The sequence below is a fragment of the Atractosteus spatula genome, chromosome 9, assembly GCF_055471065.1.
Source record: "Atractosteus spatula isolate fAtrSpa1 chromosome 9, fAtrSpa1.hap1, whole genome shotgun sequence".
NCBI lineage: Eukaryota > Metazoa > Chordata > Actinopteri > Semionotiformes > Lepisosteidae > Atractosteus > Atractosteus spatula.
Window position 1 is genome coordinate 27,670,999 of NC_142714.1, and position 16,051 is coordinate 27,687,049.

At 40.8% G+C, this 16,051-nt stretch overlaps 1 protein-coding gene across 3 annotated transcripts in view; it reads left to right on the plus strand.

Annotated features, from left to right (window-relative positions):
• Window positions 1–16,051, plus strand: part of zfyve26 (zinc finger, FYVE domain containing 26) — a 61,443-nt gene that overhangs the window by 40,354 nt on the left and 5,038 nt on the right. For all 3 annotated transcript variants that reach the window (XM_088924700.1, XM_088924701.1, XM_088924702.1), the window contains 14 exons: window positions 1,892–2,064; window positions 3,423–3,559; window positions 4,337–4,365; window positions 5,209–5,345; window positions 5,872–6,092; window positions 6,591–6,738; window positions 7,301–7,510; window positions 8,146–8,358; window positions 9,692–9,889; window positions 10,210–10,415; window positions 11,014–11,155; window positions 11,661–11,720; window positions 12,831–13,013; window positions 15,895–15,945. In XM_088924700.1, coding sequence (XP_088780826.1) covers window positions 1,892–2,064; window positions 3,423–3,559; window positions 4,337–4,365; window positions 5,209–5,345; window positions 5,872–6,092; window positions 6,591–6,738; window positions 7,301–7,510; window positions 8,146–8,358; window positions 9,692–9,889; window positions 10,210–10,415; window positions 11,014–11,155; window positions 11,661–11,720; window positions 12,831–13,013; window positions 15,895–15,945 — 2,108 coding nt within the window. The remainder of the gene's footprint in view (window positions 1–1,891; window positions 2,065–3,422; window positions 3,560–4,336; window positions 4,366–5,208; window positions 5,346–5,871; window positions 6,093–6,590; window positions 6,739–7,300; window positions 7,511–8,145; window positions 8,359–9,691; window positions 9,890–10,209; window positions 10,416–11,013; window positions 11,156–11,660; window positions 11,721–12,830; window positions 13,014–15,894; window positions 15,946–16,051) is intronic.

Consider the following 16,051-nt stretch of genomic DNA (forward strand, 5'->3'; position numbering starts at 1 on the left):
ATCATTGACTTATGAAAGTGAGGATTCAGTTTTAAAGCCTATGGTTATTGCATTTCTTCTGAGGTACTGCATTTTCACACTGCCCTTTTAGGACTCACAGAAGCACACCATGATTTTCCACAAAAGATGGCTGACATATCCTGCCTTTATACCTCTACTACATAGCCCTGCAATACCCAGTATATAGTAGTGTAGGCGTTTTGTGAATTTACTGGGACAATTTATTAATTGTAGCAGTAACCACAAGGTGAATCTTATATGGCTATTAGAAAATCAATTGATCTGCGACACACACATGGATTTAGTACACAAGATACATTTATTAATACATAAATTTTGCATATAAAACATATAACAGCCTGTCTGGATGCAGATGGCAGATCGTACTGTGAGGGTTATCAAAATGCAAGGTATATAATCATGAAGACATACAAACAAAGAATATGCTTCAGTATACCGTTCGGCTATACTATCCTTAATCAGTCTCACTAATGCTACTTCTACATTACTCAAAAGTAAATACATTACTCCTATGAATTAAATTGACATCAACTTATGTTGAGGTAACAATTGAATTCTTGAGATTCAATGTAGAACATTGGGTTTACTTATCCCCTGTATATGGATTTGGGTTTCCCAGGATAGACACCAAAAACCAGCTGGCAAACTCTGTCGCAGTGGCATCCTATAGGTGTCGTCCCAGCGTCCTCTGGTTTGGTGCCAGTCCTGATGCTGTTCTGAGTTAGAGAAATTAGGAGGAGAGATTCCTGCTGTCAGCAACGCGCTAGACAGTGTCTCTTTCAGGGACCTACTAGTAGTCTGGCAAACTAGTAGAAACTCTCCATGCATAGAGGGTGGCCGCGGGTCCGAGCAAGTCACTCTTTTGGGGTAAGAAAGTTGGGTTTGCTTCCAGCATAGAGCTACTGCTGAATAAAACTTATTCAGATTGTCAACAAGAGTCCAAACGTTTACTTTGGTGATTAAGCAAAGCATCCACATTGACGGGTAGCAATTTGAATACATATGTACAGGCATTCCCTGGGCTGTCACTTTGCCGAATCAAGATTCCGGTCCCTATACAGACAACATTGGTCGTCACGTGATTGTCTCTGAGGGTGTGAAAATGGCCGGAGAAGCGAAGTTCTAAGTCTTTTAAACTAGGACCAAAATGGGCATCTGAGACCCACGTGGGGTTACTACGCCCTACAGGTTCCTGGATTGGTTGGTCAAGGTGAGAGATGAGTAACAATGACCTCTGACATCTAGGACTGCAATCCAGATGTTCCCAGGAATCTCACAGACAGATAGGTGCCAGGAATGGCCATTGATCATGATAGCCAGCATGGCTGGGCGGATCCCAATTTGGGAGCTGCTCCTTATCGGAGGGAAAACACTTTACATCAGAACTGCATGAATAGCTTCTCTGTGGTGCAGCCACACAGATGAGGTAGAGAGATGGGGCCTCATTTAGGAAAGCACAGCAACACTTAATTCTGGCTTATTAATAAGCATTGCCGCTACTGCAGTGATCTTTAATTCTTGTCATTTAGTGTCAAAGACTGTTTTGGCTAATGATAAGTTTAATTAATCATTTTAGATTTCCCTTTCACAAACTTTAGTCATTGAGGAGTTTTTTTCCCATATAATTGTCTGTGGGAAGCGTAACAGGTATTCTTGAGGTAACCGTCAGGTCCACCTGTGTGGAACACATTCATGCTGTAGTGTAGTGGCTCCTTGTGTACTGTCATTTCAGGAATTGACTTGAAATCTTTCTAAAAGTTTAGCCCAGACTTGATCCAGTGAATTTGACCTGTCCTCTCTACTAAGCAAATACCTTTACACACTGAATCATGAGGAGGTGTTATAACTTACAGAACTCCTCTATTCTTAGGCGGCACCCTGCTGCAGAAACCCTCCACTCCTCGAGACCGAGAGCGGATGACTCATAGGCTGAAGCCTCCCACTGAGTTCACCCCCCCTGGAAAACCCCCAGATAAGAGGAACTGGGTCCCTGACCACAGCCAGTCCGTGTGTATGGCATGCAGGAAGGAGCAGTTCACCATGGTGAGAAGGTTTTACTGAGTAACAGTCACTCTCCATTTTGGGCAAGCCTTGCCAAGTAACTATTCCACTATTCTATTCCACTAACTATTCTATTCCAGTCAGACCTATTTCAATTGCAGTCACAATAACCAGATGTTTGAAAAGCTTTTGCAATGTGTTCACATAGGCAGTTAATTTGGAGTACTTGTCCAAGCTATGGATGTTTGCAGTCTGGTTTTTACAAACCCTAAAGACAGATTATGTATTTAACAAACTCAGAATCTTGCAGACACAAGAAGTATTAGTCAAATTTAAAATAAATGTATGAATTGGAAAAATAATGTTAAAAATTGAGAATAAGAACAAATTAAAAGTATGGTGAAAATCAGACCTCCAAACCTCAAAAATAATAGGTCAGTTCAGTGATCCTAAGTGCCTGTGGGAAGTCAGACATTATGTATATACAGCACAAAACACTCCTTATGTTAGATTATACAATTATTTAGGCAAAAAGCGGAATTAGAAATCTCCTTAGATGTTCTCTTACATCTCGTCATTTTGAAATGCTACTCCTAGAAGGGAAAGAGGTGCTGGTCAAAGATATCAGGAATATTAAAGAGAGGCCTGGGAAGTCAAGGAGTGGCAATGTAACGTTGTGCTATCTGGGAGCTGGAAGTTGAGGTGTCATATATACATATAAATGTAGGAAAGAAATTGATAAAATGTGCCCATAAAGATAGTAACTCATGACACAGACCCCTTTCACCCAGTGTGGAGTTCCATTTTATCAGGTATTTTACCATTCAATATCAGGTATTGAATAGAAAAAATTAATAGCTGTAAGTGGAAAGTCTCCACAAAGATAATAATCAGATAGATCTGATTTTGAGTGTGGTGGGAAATGTATTGCTGTCAGGGACAAAATTAGATTTAACTCCTGTTAGACTGCGAGATTGTCCCCATACAGTAAGTGACTTTTTTAGAAACTAAATAGCAAACAAATAGAATGCAAATGTCTGTATGTTTTGTGCTGTGGTCACTCGCATACAGTAGCACAACCAGGTGACTGTCAGTTCTTTGTTACTATAATTGCTGCCCTGGCTTAACTTCACTCTGGATTTACATTTACAATCTGGCCTTCCTAAAATTCTCCTTTAATCCAACTGGTGAAACAGTTACTCACTTCTCCCCCTGATCTGCATTTTAATGGAGTTGCTGCTGCTGAATGGCAGCTTTGTGACACCCAGCTAGCTGCTGCATGTCAGTGGTGGATGAAATTAAGTGGATCCATTCCTATATGTAAAGTGCTTGTGATCTTTTTTGGATAAAACATGCTGTGTCAGTGCAAGAAATCCTTAATAATTGTTTCCTGTTCCCAGTTCAACAGACGTCACCACTGCAGGCGCTGTGGCCGGCTGGTGTGTAATTCCTGCTCTAGTAGGAAGATGCAGGTGGAGGGGTGCAGGGATGAGGCGGTGCGTGTCTGTGACCAGTGCTACAACTTCTTCTATCAGCTGTAAGGACTGCTGAAAGCCTGGCTTCTCTTACAGAACTTCTTCCTTTCTGCTCTGGATCTGAAGGTTACACAAGCCAATATAAAAATAGTTCCAGTATATCTAATAGGCATAAGTAGTTATGCTGTGTTGTCTTCATGGCATCACTTGAAAATTGCCCTCAGAGAGCTACTAGCAGGGAATATAAATTGCCGGGGTTATGCATCACTAGAGTGTTATATTAACCCTGCAGTAGTGTGTTGCTACAACTGTCCAGATCCTGCTGCTCCCTAAGAAAGACAACAGATTTCATTCTAATTTCTGTTTACCTGATGTTACAGAGATTTTTAAATGGATCATCCATGAGATATTCTTAGAAAATATCCTTTATCAGATTGATTTTATTGTTGGAATTACATGCTTATAATGAGGCTGCTCCAGGTTCCCAAATGCAAAGCTCCACTAAGTTTAGGGTGCCCCCTCCTGAATCAAGTAGCCAGTCTTCAGTTTTCCTTGTAGTTGTCATCCTGACAAGTTCACAATGCTCCTTGCTGTGCTAAATGTTGTGTAACGTTTTTGAGAGAGGGAACAGGGAGTCCTGGGAATAGGGAGTTGACATTTGGGTTTTTGATATGCTACAGTACATGCGTGCAGCAAAACAAGACGTTTTAGCAAAGTAGTGACTTAGGCTTGTTTTCACTCTCATGTTACTTATTACTTGTTTAAAAAACAATTCCACATATGGTTTTTATTACATTTGTGTTCAAGACCAGCATTGAAAATACTTTTTTCTGTTGCAGTGCAGAGGAAGAGTCAGAACCAGAAGAAGGTAAGAGCGCTGCAGTGGTGAAAGGTTGGAAGAGCTCTGTTGCTTATTGTACCCATTCAAGGACAAGCCCTGGCCCTTTCACAGCAGACACAAGACAGCTCTCAATTCTGGAGTGAAGCTGAAGTGACACTGAAGCAACACAAAAAAACATGAAAGCTGAATTTATTAAATAATTGTATAATTTCTAGTTGAGTTCCACTAGTAGAATATTGTGAAATACTCAGGGCGTAGACAGGTCTCAACAGAGATCCAAAACCAATCTTGTTACCTCAGCAACCGAAGGTGCTGACTACAGGTAAAGGCCTGCGACATTATGTTAACTTATTTGCACATACTGTATGTTACTGGGCAAGCTGATGTGAAACACAAATTGGCAACATTTACCTCCTACAAATGGACCTCTAAGCTGTTTTTTTACTGTTTGTAATGTACACTTTCCTATGGTTCTGGCACATCACTTTCCTCATTGTATCTGTTGGCTCTGGTGCAAATAGAAAAACTGTTACAGATTCATTGTAACATTCTATGGAATTGCATTGCATTTGATATGAGTAGCTACCAGTAGTCAGAAAAGTAAACAAATGACCCCCAAAGAACATGCTCTACACTCAAGCTGACAATCCCAAGACAGAAATGAATAAAAGATTAAACTGCTTGGAGATACAGAGTGTCTTATAGTTTTAAAATTTGAGAATTTAAGCAGAATAGGGCTTTTTAGTGTCTGTATTGGAAACATTAAAAGAAAGTCAGAATGCTGTTAAAAATATTGTTGGAGGTTAGAAGGTGGGATTGAATGGTATTGAACTTTCTCCCCTGATTTTGTGATGGTGTTTGAATGTGCAGTGTCTGGAAGCCCCTGTCCTGGGGATGTGGGTTTTGCTAGTATCCTGCAGCTGCCTGAGATGCCTCTGAGGCAGCACAAGCTGGGCCTGAATGAGGCTGAGAATGAAATTGAGCGCAGCGAGTTCTACTACGAGCAGGTGAGCTCCTCCACACTTGTAACAGCTGGAGCCAGAGATAAACCGGGGATTGCACTTGAATTGGTTTATAAAAGTTTATAAAAGTTTCATACAAAATTAGGAAAAGTTCCAGTAAGAGTTGTGCAGTAATGAAGTGCGAGTTGACTCACACTCGCAGCCGGGTGTGGGTTTACCCGCAGGACAGGCTGGCTCGAGTTAAAACAAAAAGAATTTAGATTGGGTCGGGCAGCTGTGGGTTTGTTTCTCACAACAGCAGGCGGGTGTGGGTAAAAAAAAAGCTGACCCGTGCATCACTATTGTGCACTTTTCTCCATTTTAGCAGAAATCATATTAGACAGGAATTTGCAATTGATTTGATTTTGTAAGAAACTAAACTGGGACATGCTAAAATAAATCTTCAGTTTATTAAATTTAATTACAAGCACTGAGATAAATAAGTCTGAATATTCTGTTAAACATTTTGCAATGTTTAATTCTTCTGAGTTAATCTCAATGAGCGGGTCACGTTTTCTGTTTTATAATCCAGGCTCCCAGCGCCTCTCTCTGCGTCGCTATCCTGAACCTGCACAGTAACCACATAGCCTGTGGGCACCAGCTAATCGAACAGTGCCGTGAGTTGTCTCAGGGGCTCAATAACCCGGAGGTAGATGCCCGACTTCTCATCGACATCATGAAGCAGCTGCTTTTCAGTGCCAAAGTCATGTTTGTCAAAGTGGGGCAGAGTCAGGACCTGGCCCTGTGTGATAGGTAAACAAGACAGGAGAAGAAATGCATTGTGGGAGAAGGAGCAGTCACAGTTCTAATGGAAGATTTGCGTTTTAATAAACACTTTTAAAGTTTCATATATTGTTGTCAAATGTTCCAAGATCCTTTCAATTTTACTGTACGAAATTATTATTATTATTGAATTATTATTATTCTGAAATTGTCTGAACAGTAGTGACGTTTGAAACGTCCTTTCAAACAAACACCCCTGGAATGTCAGGAAAACAAGAATGTATTAGTCTTTTTTAATTTTGATTTTCTAAATTTTTTACAAATCTGATAGAGTATACAACCTAGTGTGTATCTAAACAAAGATCAGGAAGCATTTTGCTTTGCAAATAAAATTAATTCCATGCTGTCAGATTAATCATTTTCAGTATCTTGTTTGCTCTGTGAATTAGGACTACATGCTACATTCATTAAAGAATAAAAAAAATATTTTAACATTCAGTCAGCTGTTGTGTCCAAATCCCTCCATAGCTACATCAGCAAAGTGGATGTGCTGAAGATCTTGGTGACTGCTAATTACAAGTATATACCTTCCCTGGATGACATTCTACAGCCTACAGCCGTGACTCGGCTCCGCAACCAGCTGCTGGAGGCAGAGTATTACCAACTAGCTGTGGAGGCAAGAGGAGCACATTCATCTCCTTATGTGTTTACAGCTGTCTGCTGTACAGGACCAGCACATGTCATCACAGGCTTGGAGGATTCTCCTCTGTCACACCTAGGGCTTAGAGCTTCATCTATTATGTGTGCATTCTGCCTGACCAGGGCGCATGCCATGTTTAGAGGCATAAATGTAATAGTTAACATGTAGTAGTATAACTCATACATTCTTAATCTGTCCAGTTCAAAACCTTTTACAATTATCAGCTATTCATATGCCCAGTTTGCTTGAATTTTGAGGATAGGAAAGATGTGGTATATCTGAGATTGTTGTGCATTATAAGCAGTCTCATGCTAAACATTTCTAGCTGGAGAACACTGTTTTTTGTGTGGAATCTCCTTGGAAACATCCCTATGAGTACTGGCATTGTCTCCTTGACAAAGATGTTCTTATAGGATTGACAAGTGATTTATCAATGCGATTCCCTTTTTTGAATTGTGTTGTTTGAATTTAGAGTCTACATACAGCTAAATTCATTCTGGTTTACAATTAACTTTCATTTCCAACTTCTGTTGAGCAGGTCTCCACCAAGAGTGCCTTGGATCCCAGTGGAGTGTGGCACGCCTGGGGAATGGCTACACTGAAGGCTGGAAATCTGACAGTCGCTCGGGAGAAATTCAGCCGCTGTCTTAAGGCACCGCTGGATCTCAACCAACTGACCCAGGGCTCCCGGCTGCTGCAGGACATTGTGCAGCATCTGGAATCCAATGTCAAGACACCACACTCATTGGTACAACTCTTCATTCATGCCTCATTTGCCACTATATGCTGGGCTATTCCATTGTCTCCTATTTTTTAGGTCCCGTGTTGTTTATATACTTTTATAATTGCAGGACTCAGTTTTCAATGATTTACAAATCTACAAATTTCAGCCTTCTTGTGTTCTTGGAGCTGGGCAAACAGTGCTACAGGAAGTGGATGAGGAGCATAATGTCAGTTGCAAACTATACTTAATTTGCACAAATATCCATTTAGTTTACTGTAAAATGTGCTTTATTTTAAATAGCAGTGTTTGCTTTATAATAATAATTTCTTATATAACACTTTTCTGGACACTCCACTCAAAGCGCTTTACAGGCAATGGGGACTCCCCTACTCCACCACCAATGTGCAGCATCCACCTGGACGATACGACGGCAGCCATAGTGTGCATAGTACGCTCACCACACCCCAACTAACAGAAGCTTTAATAGAAGGGTTCTAATACAGTAAACACCTCAGTGTGAAAGGATATAATTCATGTACTCCAGAAACTGATCAAAGTTCACAGACTCAAACAATCCACAAAATCTCAGTAAAGTATCTGTCCATGGAACAGCAGCATGCTGTTTCCACATCCCTGAGCATATCTGTGTGTCCTGACAGCCAGATAATGACATCCTGGCCTCCCTGAGGGAGCTGGAAGAAGCCTTGGCTGAGACAGTGGGCACAGATAAACCAGATGGGAGGATCCAGCAGAGCAGCAGCTACCAGGAGTGCCTGTATTACCTGCACTCTTATGGCACTAACCTTGCCTTCACCAGCTTCTACATGAGACACGATTGCATGAGGGAGGCACTACTGCACCTGCTCAACAAGGTAGGCCAGGGGCAGCCAAAGCATGACAGTCTAGTTTACCAATAGCAGTAATAGTCTTCCTGCTGTCAAGTAAGACAGAGGATTCCTGAGTTTGGGGTCTACAGCCCAGACTTAGGCTGTTCCTTTCTAGGCTGTGGAGTTAGTAGTCTAATGGAAAGTGCTTTAATATTGCAATGCTTTACAGTGCAAGTAGGTAGCTGTGTTAGCTTGCATAGGCTACAAAAGAATAAGTAAAGGTTTTTCAATGCTGTAAAGAAAAAAGACAAAACTTTTTAACTGTGGAGCCGTCTTCAGGTGTGTGTGCCTTACAGATAAATTTACTTATGAGAGGGATTACGTTTTTAAACAAAGTGAGATTAAATCATTTTTAATAGTAGTGTTTGTATTATTATTTTAAACAAACAACACACACAACATTTTACATTATCTTTATTGAGCAAATGGTTTAAACAATCAAGGTTAGTGATGGAAAAAGTATGTGAACCTCTAGGATAATGACATATTGAAAAGAGGGTAATTGGAGTCAGGTGTTCCAATCAATTCAGGTTTGGGTTTGACCTGCCCTGCCGTATAAAAGGGGTCACAAACTTTTTCTCACAACTGTATAAATAACTTGTAGATTGTTTTAAAAGTAGCTTTATCTAACCCTAGTCATTAGCAACAGGGATTTTCAACGGTGTAATTTAATTGGCCAAGTAAAGACTGATTTAATGGGATTGAGATGACAAAGGTATCCCCTGTGTTACATCAGGCACCTATGAACTTGCAGAATCATTGGTGAAATATCGTTTGGTTTATTGTCTGATGTCCTAGCTCTATTATTGGTGTGATCAGGCTGTTGAATAAGAAGTGGGTGACCTCAGTGTGACTGTAGTTGATCAGAACAGCTGGTGGGCCAAGTTGGCTAAGAACAGGTAATTCAAATTTTGGTGGTGGGGTTTGATGTTGAATTTTGTAATAAGACTGAAAACACAGAATGTGCAGCAATTGGGACTGCTGCCTTACAATGCTCTGTCTCTATCTGTGGGTGTTCTCTTGGTGCTTTGTTTCCTTCCCACCTCCCAGTTACAGACTAGTTTGAAGAATTACTGCTCATGTGTGTGCCCTGTAATGAAGTGGTGTCTTGCCCAAAGTGTGTTCCAACCTTTTCCCTATGCTTCCAGGATTAATTGGCTGTCTGATAATGGGCAGATTGATTAAAGCACTGACTTGCTCCGATTATCCATTAAGACCATCTGAGTCACAGTGGGACATCCTGGTCTCTGTTGTCTGGTCCTGGGAGGTGGAACTGAACTGTGTATGTTCTGACAAGCTATGTGCTGTTCTCTGCTAGGAGAGCCCAGAGGAGGTGTTCCTGGAGGGAATTTTCATACCCTGCTACGAGAGTGGGAAATTGCACCTGCTGGAAAACCTGTTGGAGTCCCTGGACTCAAGCCTGGAGAGTTGGAGCCGTTATCTGATTGCTGCCTGTCAGCACCTGCAGAAACGCAGCTTCTTCAATATCCTGTATGAGCTGCAGCAGTTCATGAAGGTGAGAAAGGTATAGGACTGTGAAACTGACATCACTGTCACCTTGCCACTATTTTCTGAAATACTGAAATGGCCATTGTATCCATTCTTTTTTGTGAACTAACAGAAGTCTGTTCATTTGCTTCACATTTTGAATATATGTTCATCTATATGTTTAAGATGGGTTCAAGAAAATGGAACTCAAAAGCAGATGATGTTCTTGGTGCCATGAAAATAAAAAATAATTGACCAAGAAATCTGTCTTGCTGCAGCAAGTTCCCTTTTAATGGAATGAGGTGAATATTTAAATAAGGTTTCAGATGGCTTTGCTGTTGGTTTCAGGATCATGTGCGGGCGGCCATGACCTGTATACGGTTCTTCACGCACAAGGCTGAGTCTTATGTGGATCTGGGGGAGAAGCAGAAATGGCTGATCAAAGCCAAAGACCATCTAAAAACCTACCTGCAGGAGCACCAGGGCCGCGGCTCTGCACGTAGGAAGTCGCCCAGCACCTTCAGGAAGAAGATGTCTTCCACTGACATGTCGAGGTGAGCTTAATTCATGAATGTCTTGTCTGAAGTTGGCTGTTCCCAGTCCCAGGCTCTTTTGTTTTGAGGATTAAGACAGAGATGTGAGTGGAAAACCCACTGTGGCTTAAACAATGTTATTAGTTCAGTTATAGTGCTGGGTGGGACAGAGGTGCTGTATTTAGTGCCACTGCTAGTGTAGTCAAAGTTTTTTTGCTTCATTTGGCTGATAATTGAAAAGGAGAGGTTACCACTGATGTTTTGGGGAAAGTATTCTTGTACAGTACATATTCCTTTTTTCTGATTAGTTTTGTTGGATCATTTAAAACGTGTTCCCCAAAACTATTAGTTCAACTAATGATTAGATTAACTTAAGAACGCTCAGCTGGAAGGGAAAACAGAAGGCACGGTTATTCTACTGTACTAGTACCAAGAATTCTTCTTGTAGAGTCGATAAGATGTTATTTAACAGTCTGTGTTTTTGTCTGTCTGGGGACTAAGCAGATTTTTTAAATTGCTATGTGACATTACAGATTGTAATGTCCCATAGCAAAAAGTAAGCAAAAAAACTCCCTGACTTTTTTTCCTAAAATCTTGTGCACTTATCTCCTGTTTCCAGACACATCAACACCATTGAACTGCAGATCGAGGTGACCAAGTTTCTCCAGCGCTGTGAGAATTCTGGCACCTCACGCATCACTAGCTTGCCTCTAGCTACACTGTTTGGAAACAGCCTCATGAAGGAGGATGTGGCCTGCAAGGTAAGGAGAAAATCCCCTGGAAAATACTAAGCATGTCCAGAGATAGAGAAAATTAAAACTGTTTTGAAATGTGGTGAAGAATTTTTAATTGTTTTGGTGAGTCAAAACCAACAAAAACCAACATATTTAAGTTTCTAGCACTTGTTTGCCATGATTCCAATCTTGATCTGACCTAGAAAGAAGCTATTGGCAAGAAGACAATTTTAGTTATGTCTTAGTGTTTCTTTGCAGGTTTTGCTGATATTAAAGGGACAGAAGGGACTGGGTAGTTTTACAAGACACTAAATATGCATCAAAGAGTAAATCTACGGAAGGGTGTTTTTGTATTTTCAAATAATAAAATAATTTTCTGTTGTAGAGATGGCTGTTGTTATAATTGTGGAAATGCTAAAATATATAGTCCTAAGGAAAGTAAAATTAAAAGTGTTAGGAAATATTCCAAGTTTACATTAAAAGTGAGAGTAGAAATGTACTGAGTTTGAATGAATTGGCCTTATCATTTTAGGTCATGCTTGGAGGGAAGAATATTGAAGAAGGATTTGGAGTCGCTTTCAGAGTCATACAGGTAAATGAGGGCCAATCTCCTTTACCCTTTGCCTTTAGATGTATTAGATTGAGAAGTTTCGAAAGATCACCGTAATGAACGTAGCATGTCCTTATTACATAGAACTGCGAACATGAGGAATGGTCACTGCAGTATGCGTTACCGGTATTCTTCTCTTTCGTACTTGTTTATCTGAAAATAAAGCACTACACATATTTAAAATACTTCTCCGACGGCAGGCGGAGCGACGTGCCGGTTGGAGTATTCTCGGTCGCAGTTAATGGCAACGTCAGCTCAAAGATTTGGTTCAAACCACCAAATGGAGACTGGTGTGCCGACAAGGAGACCCTGCTGATTTCTTAAGTTTATTCCATTGAGAGGAATGTTTTCTATAGCAGGCAGTGCACATAATTTGACATGTAGAAACCAAGAGATTCGAGCCTGAAGTGTCCAGCCAAGCTTTATTGTATGTATACAAGAACCACCACAAGGACTATAGTAGTTATAGTAGTTCAAAGGGGATATGGCTCTACACAGCTTATATATACTTTTCTCTACACCCTCCCCCTCCTGTCGTTGAGGTAGCTTTCTCAAGAAACTCCAGGACTCAGAAAGCACTTAAAACATTGCTTTCTTATCAGGAGCTTAGTATGAACATTCCCCATTAGGGAGTTTAGTACATGGGGGGAAGCATCTGTGCTAAAGCAAGCGTGACGTTAGAGTTCAGCATGTGAATTCAGCAGGAGTTCACAGCTCCTACCACTATATGGGTACAGAGTAACATACAGATTCTGCTAGATTGCTCAATCAGACATAAGGGCTAAAGTAGAAGTCAGCTTGCTTTGACATTAAACATAGTTTTAAATAAATGTCACAAGTGTTAACTTGTTGGTGTTAAGAAGTGGCTTTAGTTATTATTTTTTGAATGATAAAACTGGTACTAAGGGAACATAGTGTCAATAGGCAAATGAAATAAAAAGAGCTGTTTGTAGTTTTCTAATTGTCACTAATTGCTACTGCTTCAGGGAGTTGTAATGATGATTTGAGCCATGTCTGTTGAGAGCAGAATGCCAGGAAGGATTTGGGTGGAGCGTACCTGTGATTCTGACCCTGCTGTGTGTATGTGAGCAGGACTTCCAGCTGGAGGCGGGTACAGTGTACACCAAGGCGGCCAAGCGGCTGGTGAAGCAGCACCAGTACAAGGAGATCCGCCAGCTGCTCAAGTGTGTGAGTGAGTCCGGAGCCGCTACCAAGAACGACTGCGATGACATCATCCTCAATTGTGTGGTCGCGGCCGACAAGGGGCCTGCAAATGTGAGACCCTCTCTAACTTTACTTTAGCCTCCAGGACTTTACAATCAGATGCACAATTCCAGGCTTATTATCCACAGGAAAAGGTCTTCTCCAGTGAACTGAATGTGAGAGTAAAATTTGTATTACTGGGTGATGTTCATTCTTTTGGCATCTTCCTGTCCTCTCTCCACTTTCTAGTTCTTTAGGACTTCTGAGTTTGTGGCCTGAAGTTGAGGAGAATCTGTTTTATTTTTAATGTGATTGTATAGAATGTCATGGTGGCATAGCACTTAGCCATTCTGCCTCACAGCTCTTGGGTCCTGATTTTGTGTGGAGTTTGCATGTTCTCCCTGCATCTGTGTAGGTTTTCTCTGAGTGCTTAATTTTCCTCACACCTTCCAAAAATGTGTTTCTTAGGTTAAACATACTCTGTAAATTGTCCCTGTCTGCATGTGTGTTCATATTTCCTGTGATATACTGGCCACCCATGCAGGGTGTGTGTGTGTGTGTGTGTGTGTGTGTGTGTTGGACTGGCATCCTGTCCAGGTTGCAGTCTTACCTTTGTGCCCTGTGACAGACTGGAGTACTGGCAAGGGTGTTGTCCCTCCTTGTTCCCTGAGATAGACTGGGGTACTGTCTAGGGCAGGGATGTCCAAACTGCAGCCCGCCACTGTTACTGAAACAGCCCGCGAGTTAATTTAGAACTATAATTAGATTTGGCCTGATAATAAGTAAAAATGCAGTTCCTATTTTGAATACTAGGCGCCGCCATGTCGTAAAATCATATCTCAAAACTGATTAGCTACCCCCTTGCAAGTTCAAGTTTGTCATTCCAGCCATATACAAGTACAGGTCTACGGTGCAAATACAGACAAGACACTGACAAGACAATGTAGACATAGACAGTTCTGACAGGGTACATAAAGTGCAATGTGCATAGTGCAATTTACTTTACAGGATTGTGCAAATAATACATCAGACAGTATGCCTGAGATTAGGCAAAAAAGAACTAAGTTTCCAGATTTGGAGTAGGTGCAGTAGGTACCAGGGTGTTGAGGAGTATGGGGAGGGAAGGTTGCCCTTCTCAGTTGCTGATATTAAAAATGTCTGTAAAAACATCAGCTAACTGTGCTGCACATTCCTTGAGCACGCGACCAGGTATATTGTCAGGTCCAGCAACCTTACATGGGTTAACTTTTGCTAGTGTCTATCAGCTGAGGATAGGCAAAGCACCTGATCATCAGGAGGAGGTATGGTCTTTAAATAAGCTGGTATACCATATGACCCTGGAACTTTGTTGTGTGCGCTGAAAAATTGGGACGGATTTTCATATTTTCTATTTTAATAAAATTAGTTTGTGTCGAATACGCAGCCTACGTACTACGATACAGTGCGCGCTAATACTTGAGTGGACACAAGAGCTACTATCTAATTCTATACCATTGTATAGGAATGCGTGCTACGAACGTAAGTGGCCAACTGTATTTAAAAAAAAAAAGTTATCTCCAGCAAATAGGAAGGTAGGAGAATGTGCGTGATTTTAGAACAATGCCAATATTGTAAGCACAGGAAAGCATAGAAATGTGTACTGGGAACGCTGGCAATCTTGTGAGCACAGGAAAGCGTGATAGATAACAGAAAAATATTTAAAGAACTGTTCTAGGTTAATTTGAGAAAAATACACCGAGCATCTCTGTTTCGCTCCTATGCGCATGAAATAAAAACTTCTTTTAACTTCTGAGACGGACTCCTGAAACGGAAACGGGGAAAAATGCAAACTTGGGGATTGCTAAAGGTAAGCAATCCCATACTGTTTTAAAGAACTTTGTTTATCGTTGGCAAAAGAGCTGATACGTATTATGTGTGGAGAAAAAACTGCTCAACAGCTCGACCTGCTGCCCCCTCCGAAAGACACACTCATATAATTATTGATATGGCGGATTATATCAAAAGTACACTGATAGAGCATGTTAAGATGAGCAGATGCTTTTCACTGCAGTTAGATGAGTCTGTAGATGTCATTGATTTGGCCAGTTTGCTTGTTTATGTTAGATACGAGTTTGAGGGTACGTCCCATGAGGACTTTCTGTTCTGTAAGCCGCTACCAACAGGAACTATAGGAAAGCACATATTTCAGCTTCTAAATGAATTTATTGAAGAGAATGGCATCGACTGGATCAAATGCATCAGTTTGTACAGACGGTGCTAGAGCAATGACAAGCCGACACAGCAGTGTAGTTGCACGAATTAGAGAGGTTGCTCCAGATATGAAGAGGCCTTTGCCATTAAGAAAATGTCTGATGATTTAAAATCTGTTAGACTCTGTTGTGAATTGTATCAAGGCTTGACAAATGAATTCACATCTGCTTTACTCGACAAAACAGGCTCACCCCTCTCACTGAAATGGTGCTTTTTATTGTTTATTTTCAATTGTTGTTGTTCCTGTTGTCATTCTGTAAAGTGCTTTGAGAAGCCACCTTTAAAGGCGCTATATCAAATAAAGTTTATTAATATAATAATTATTATATGTGTATGTGAGTGTGTGCATGCACGTGCGCTCATGTTGGTCATTGAGATTTTCTGTTTCCTATGAGAAGATGACTGTAGGTGGTACTTGGATGCTTTGGTTTGATAAGGGGTGGTACTTGGTCCAAAAAGCTTGAGAACCACTGGTCTAGGGTATTGTTCCACCTTGTGCCCTGAGATAGACTGGAGTACTGTCCAGGATAAACTCCAGGTTGTCATGACTCTTAACGAGAAACGAGGCTTTTTGACAATGGTTGCATATATGGATGAATGGTCTTTAGTCTCATAAAAAATAAAAATGGTAATTTTCTGTATTCAGTAGCTATCATTTCAATATTCTAACCAAAATTAAATGTAATTCTGTTTCTCTTCATAGGCAAAGGAACTGGAATGTTTGATATTGGAAATGAAGAACACTGACAGTAAGGTAAGATGGCTGTTCCAGGAGAATGGGCCATAAATTATATTCTTAACCCGACAGCTAGAATTGTGAACATGAAGTTTATTCCAAAACTAGATTTCCAATAGCAGAC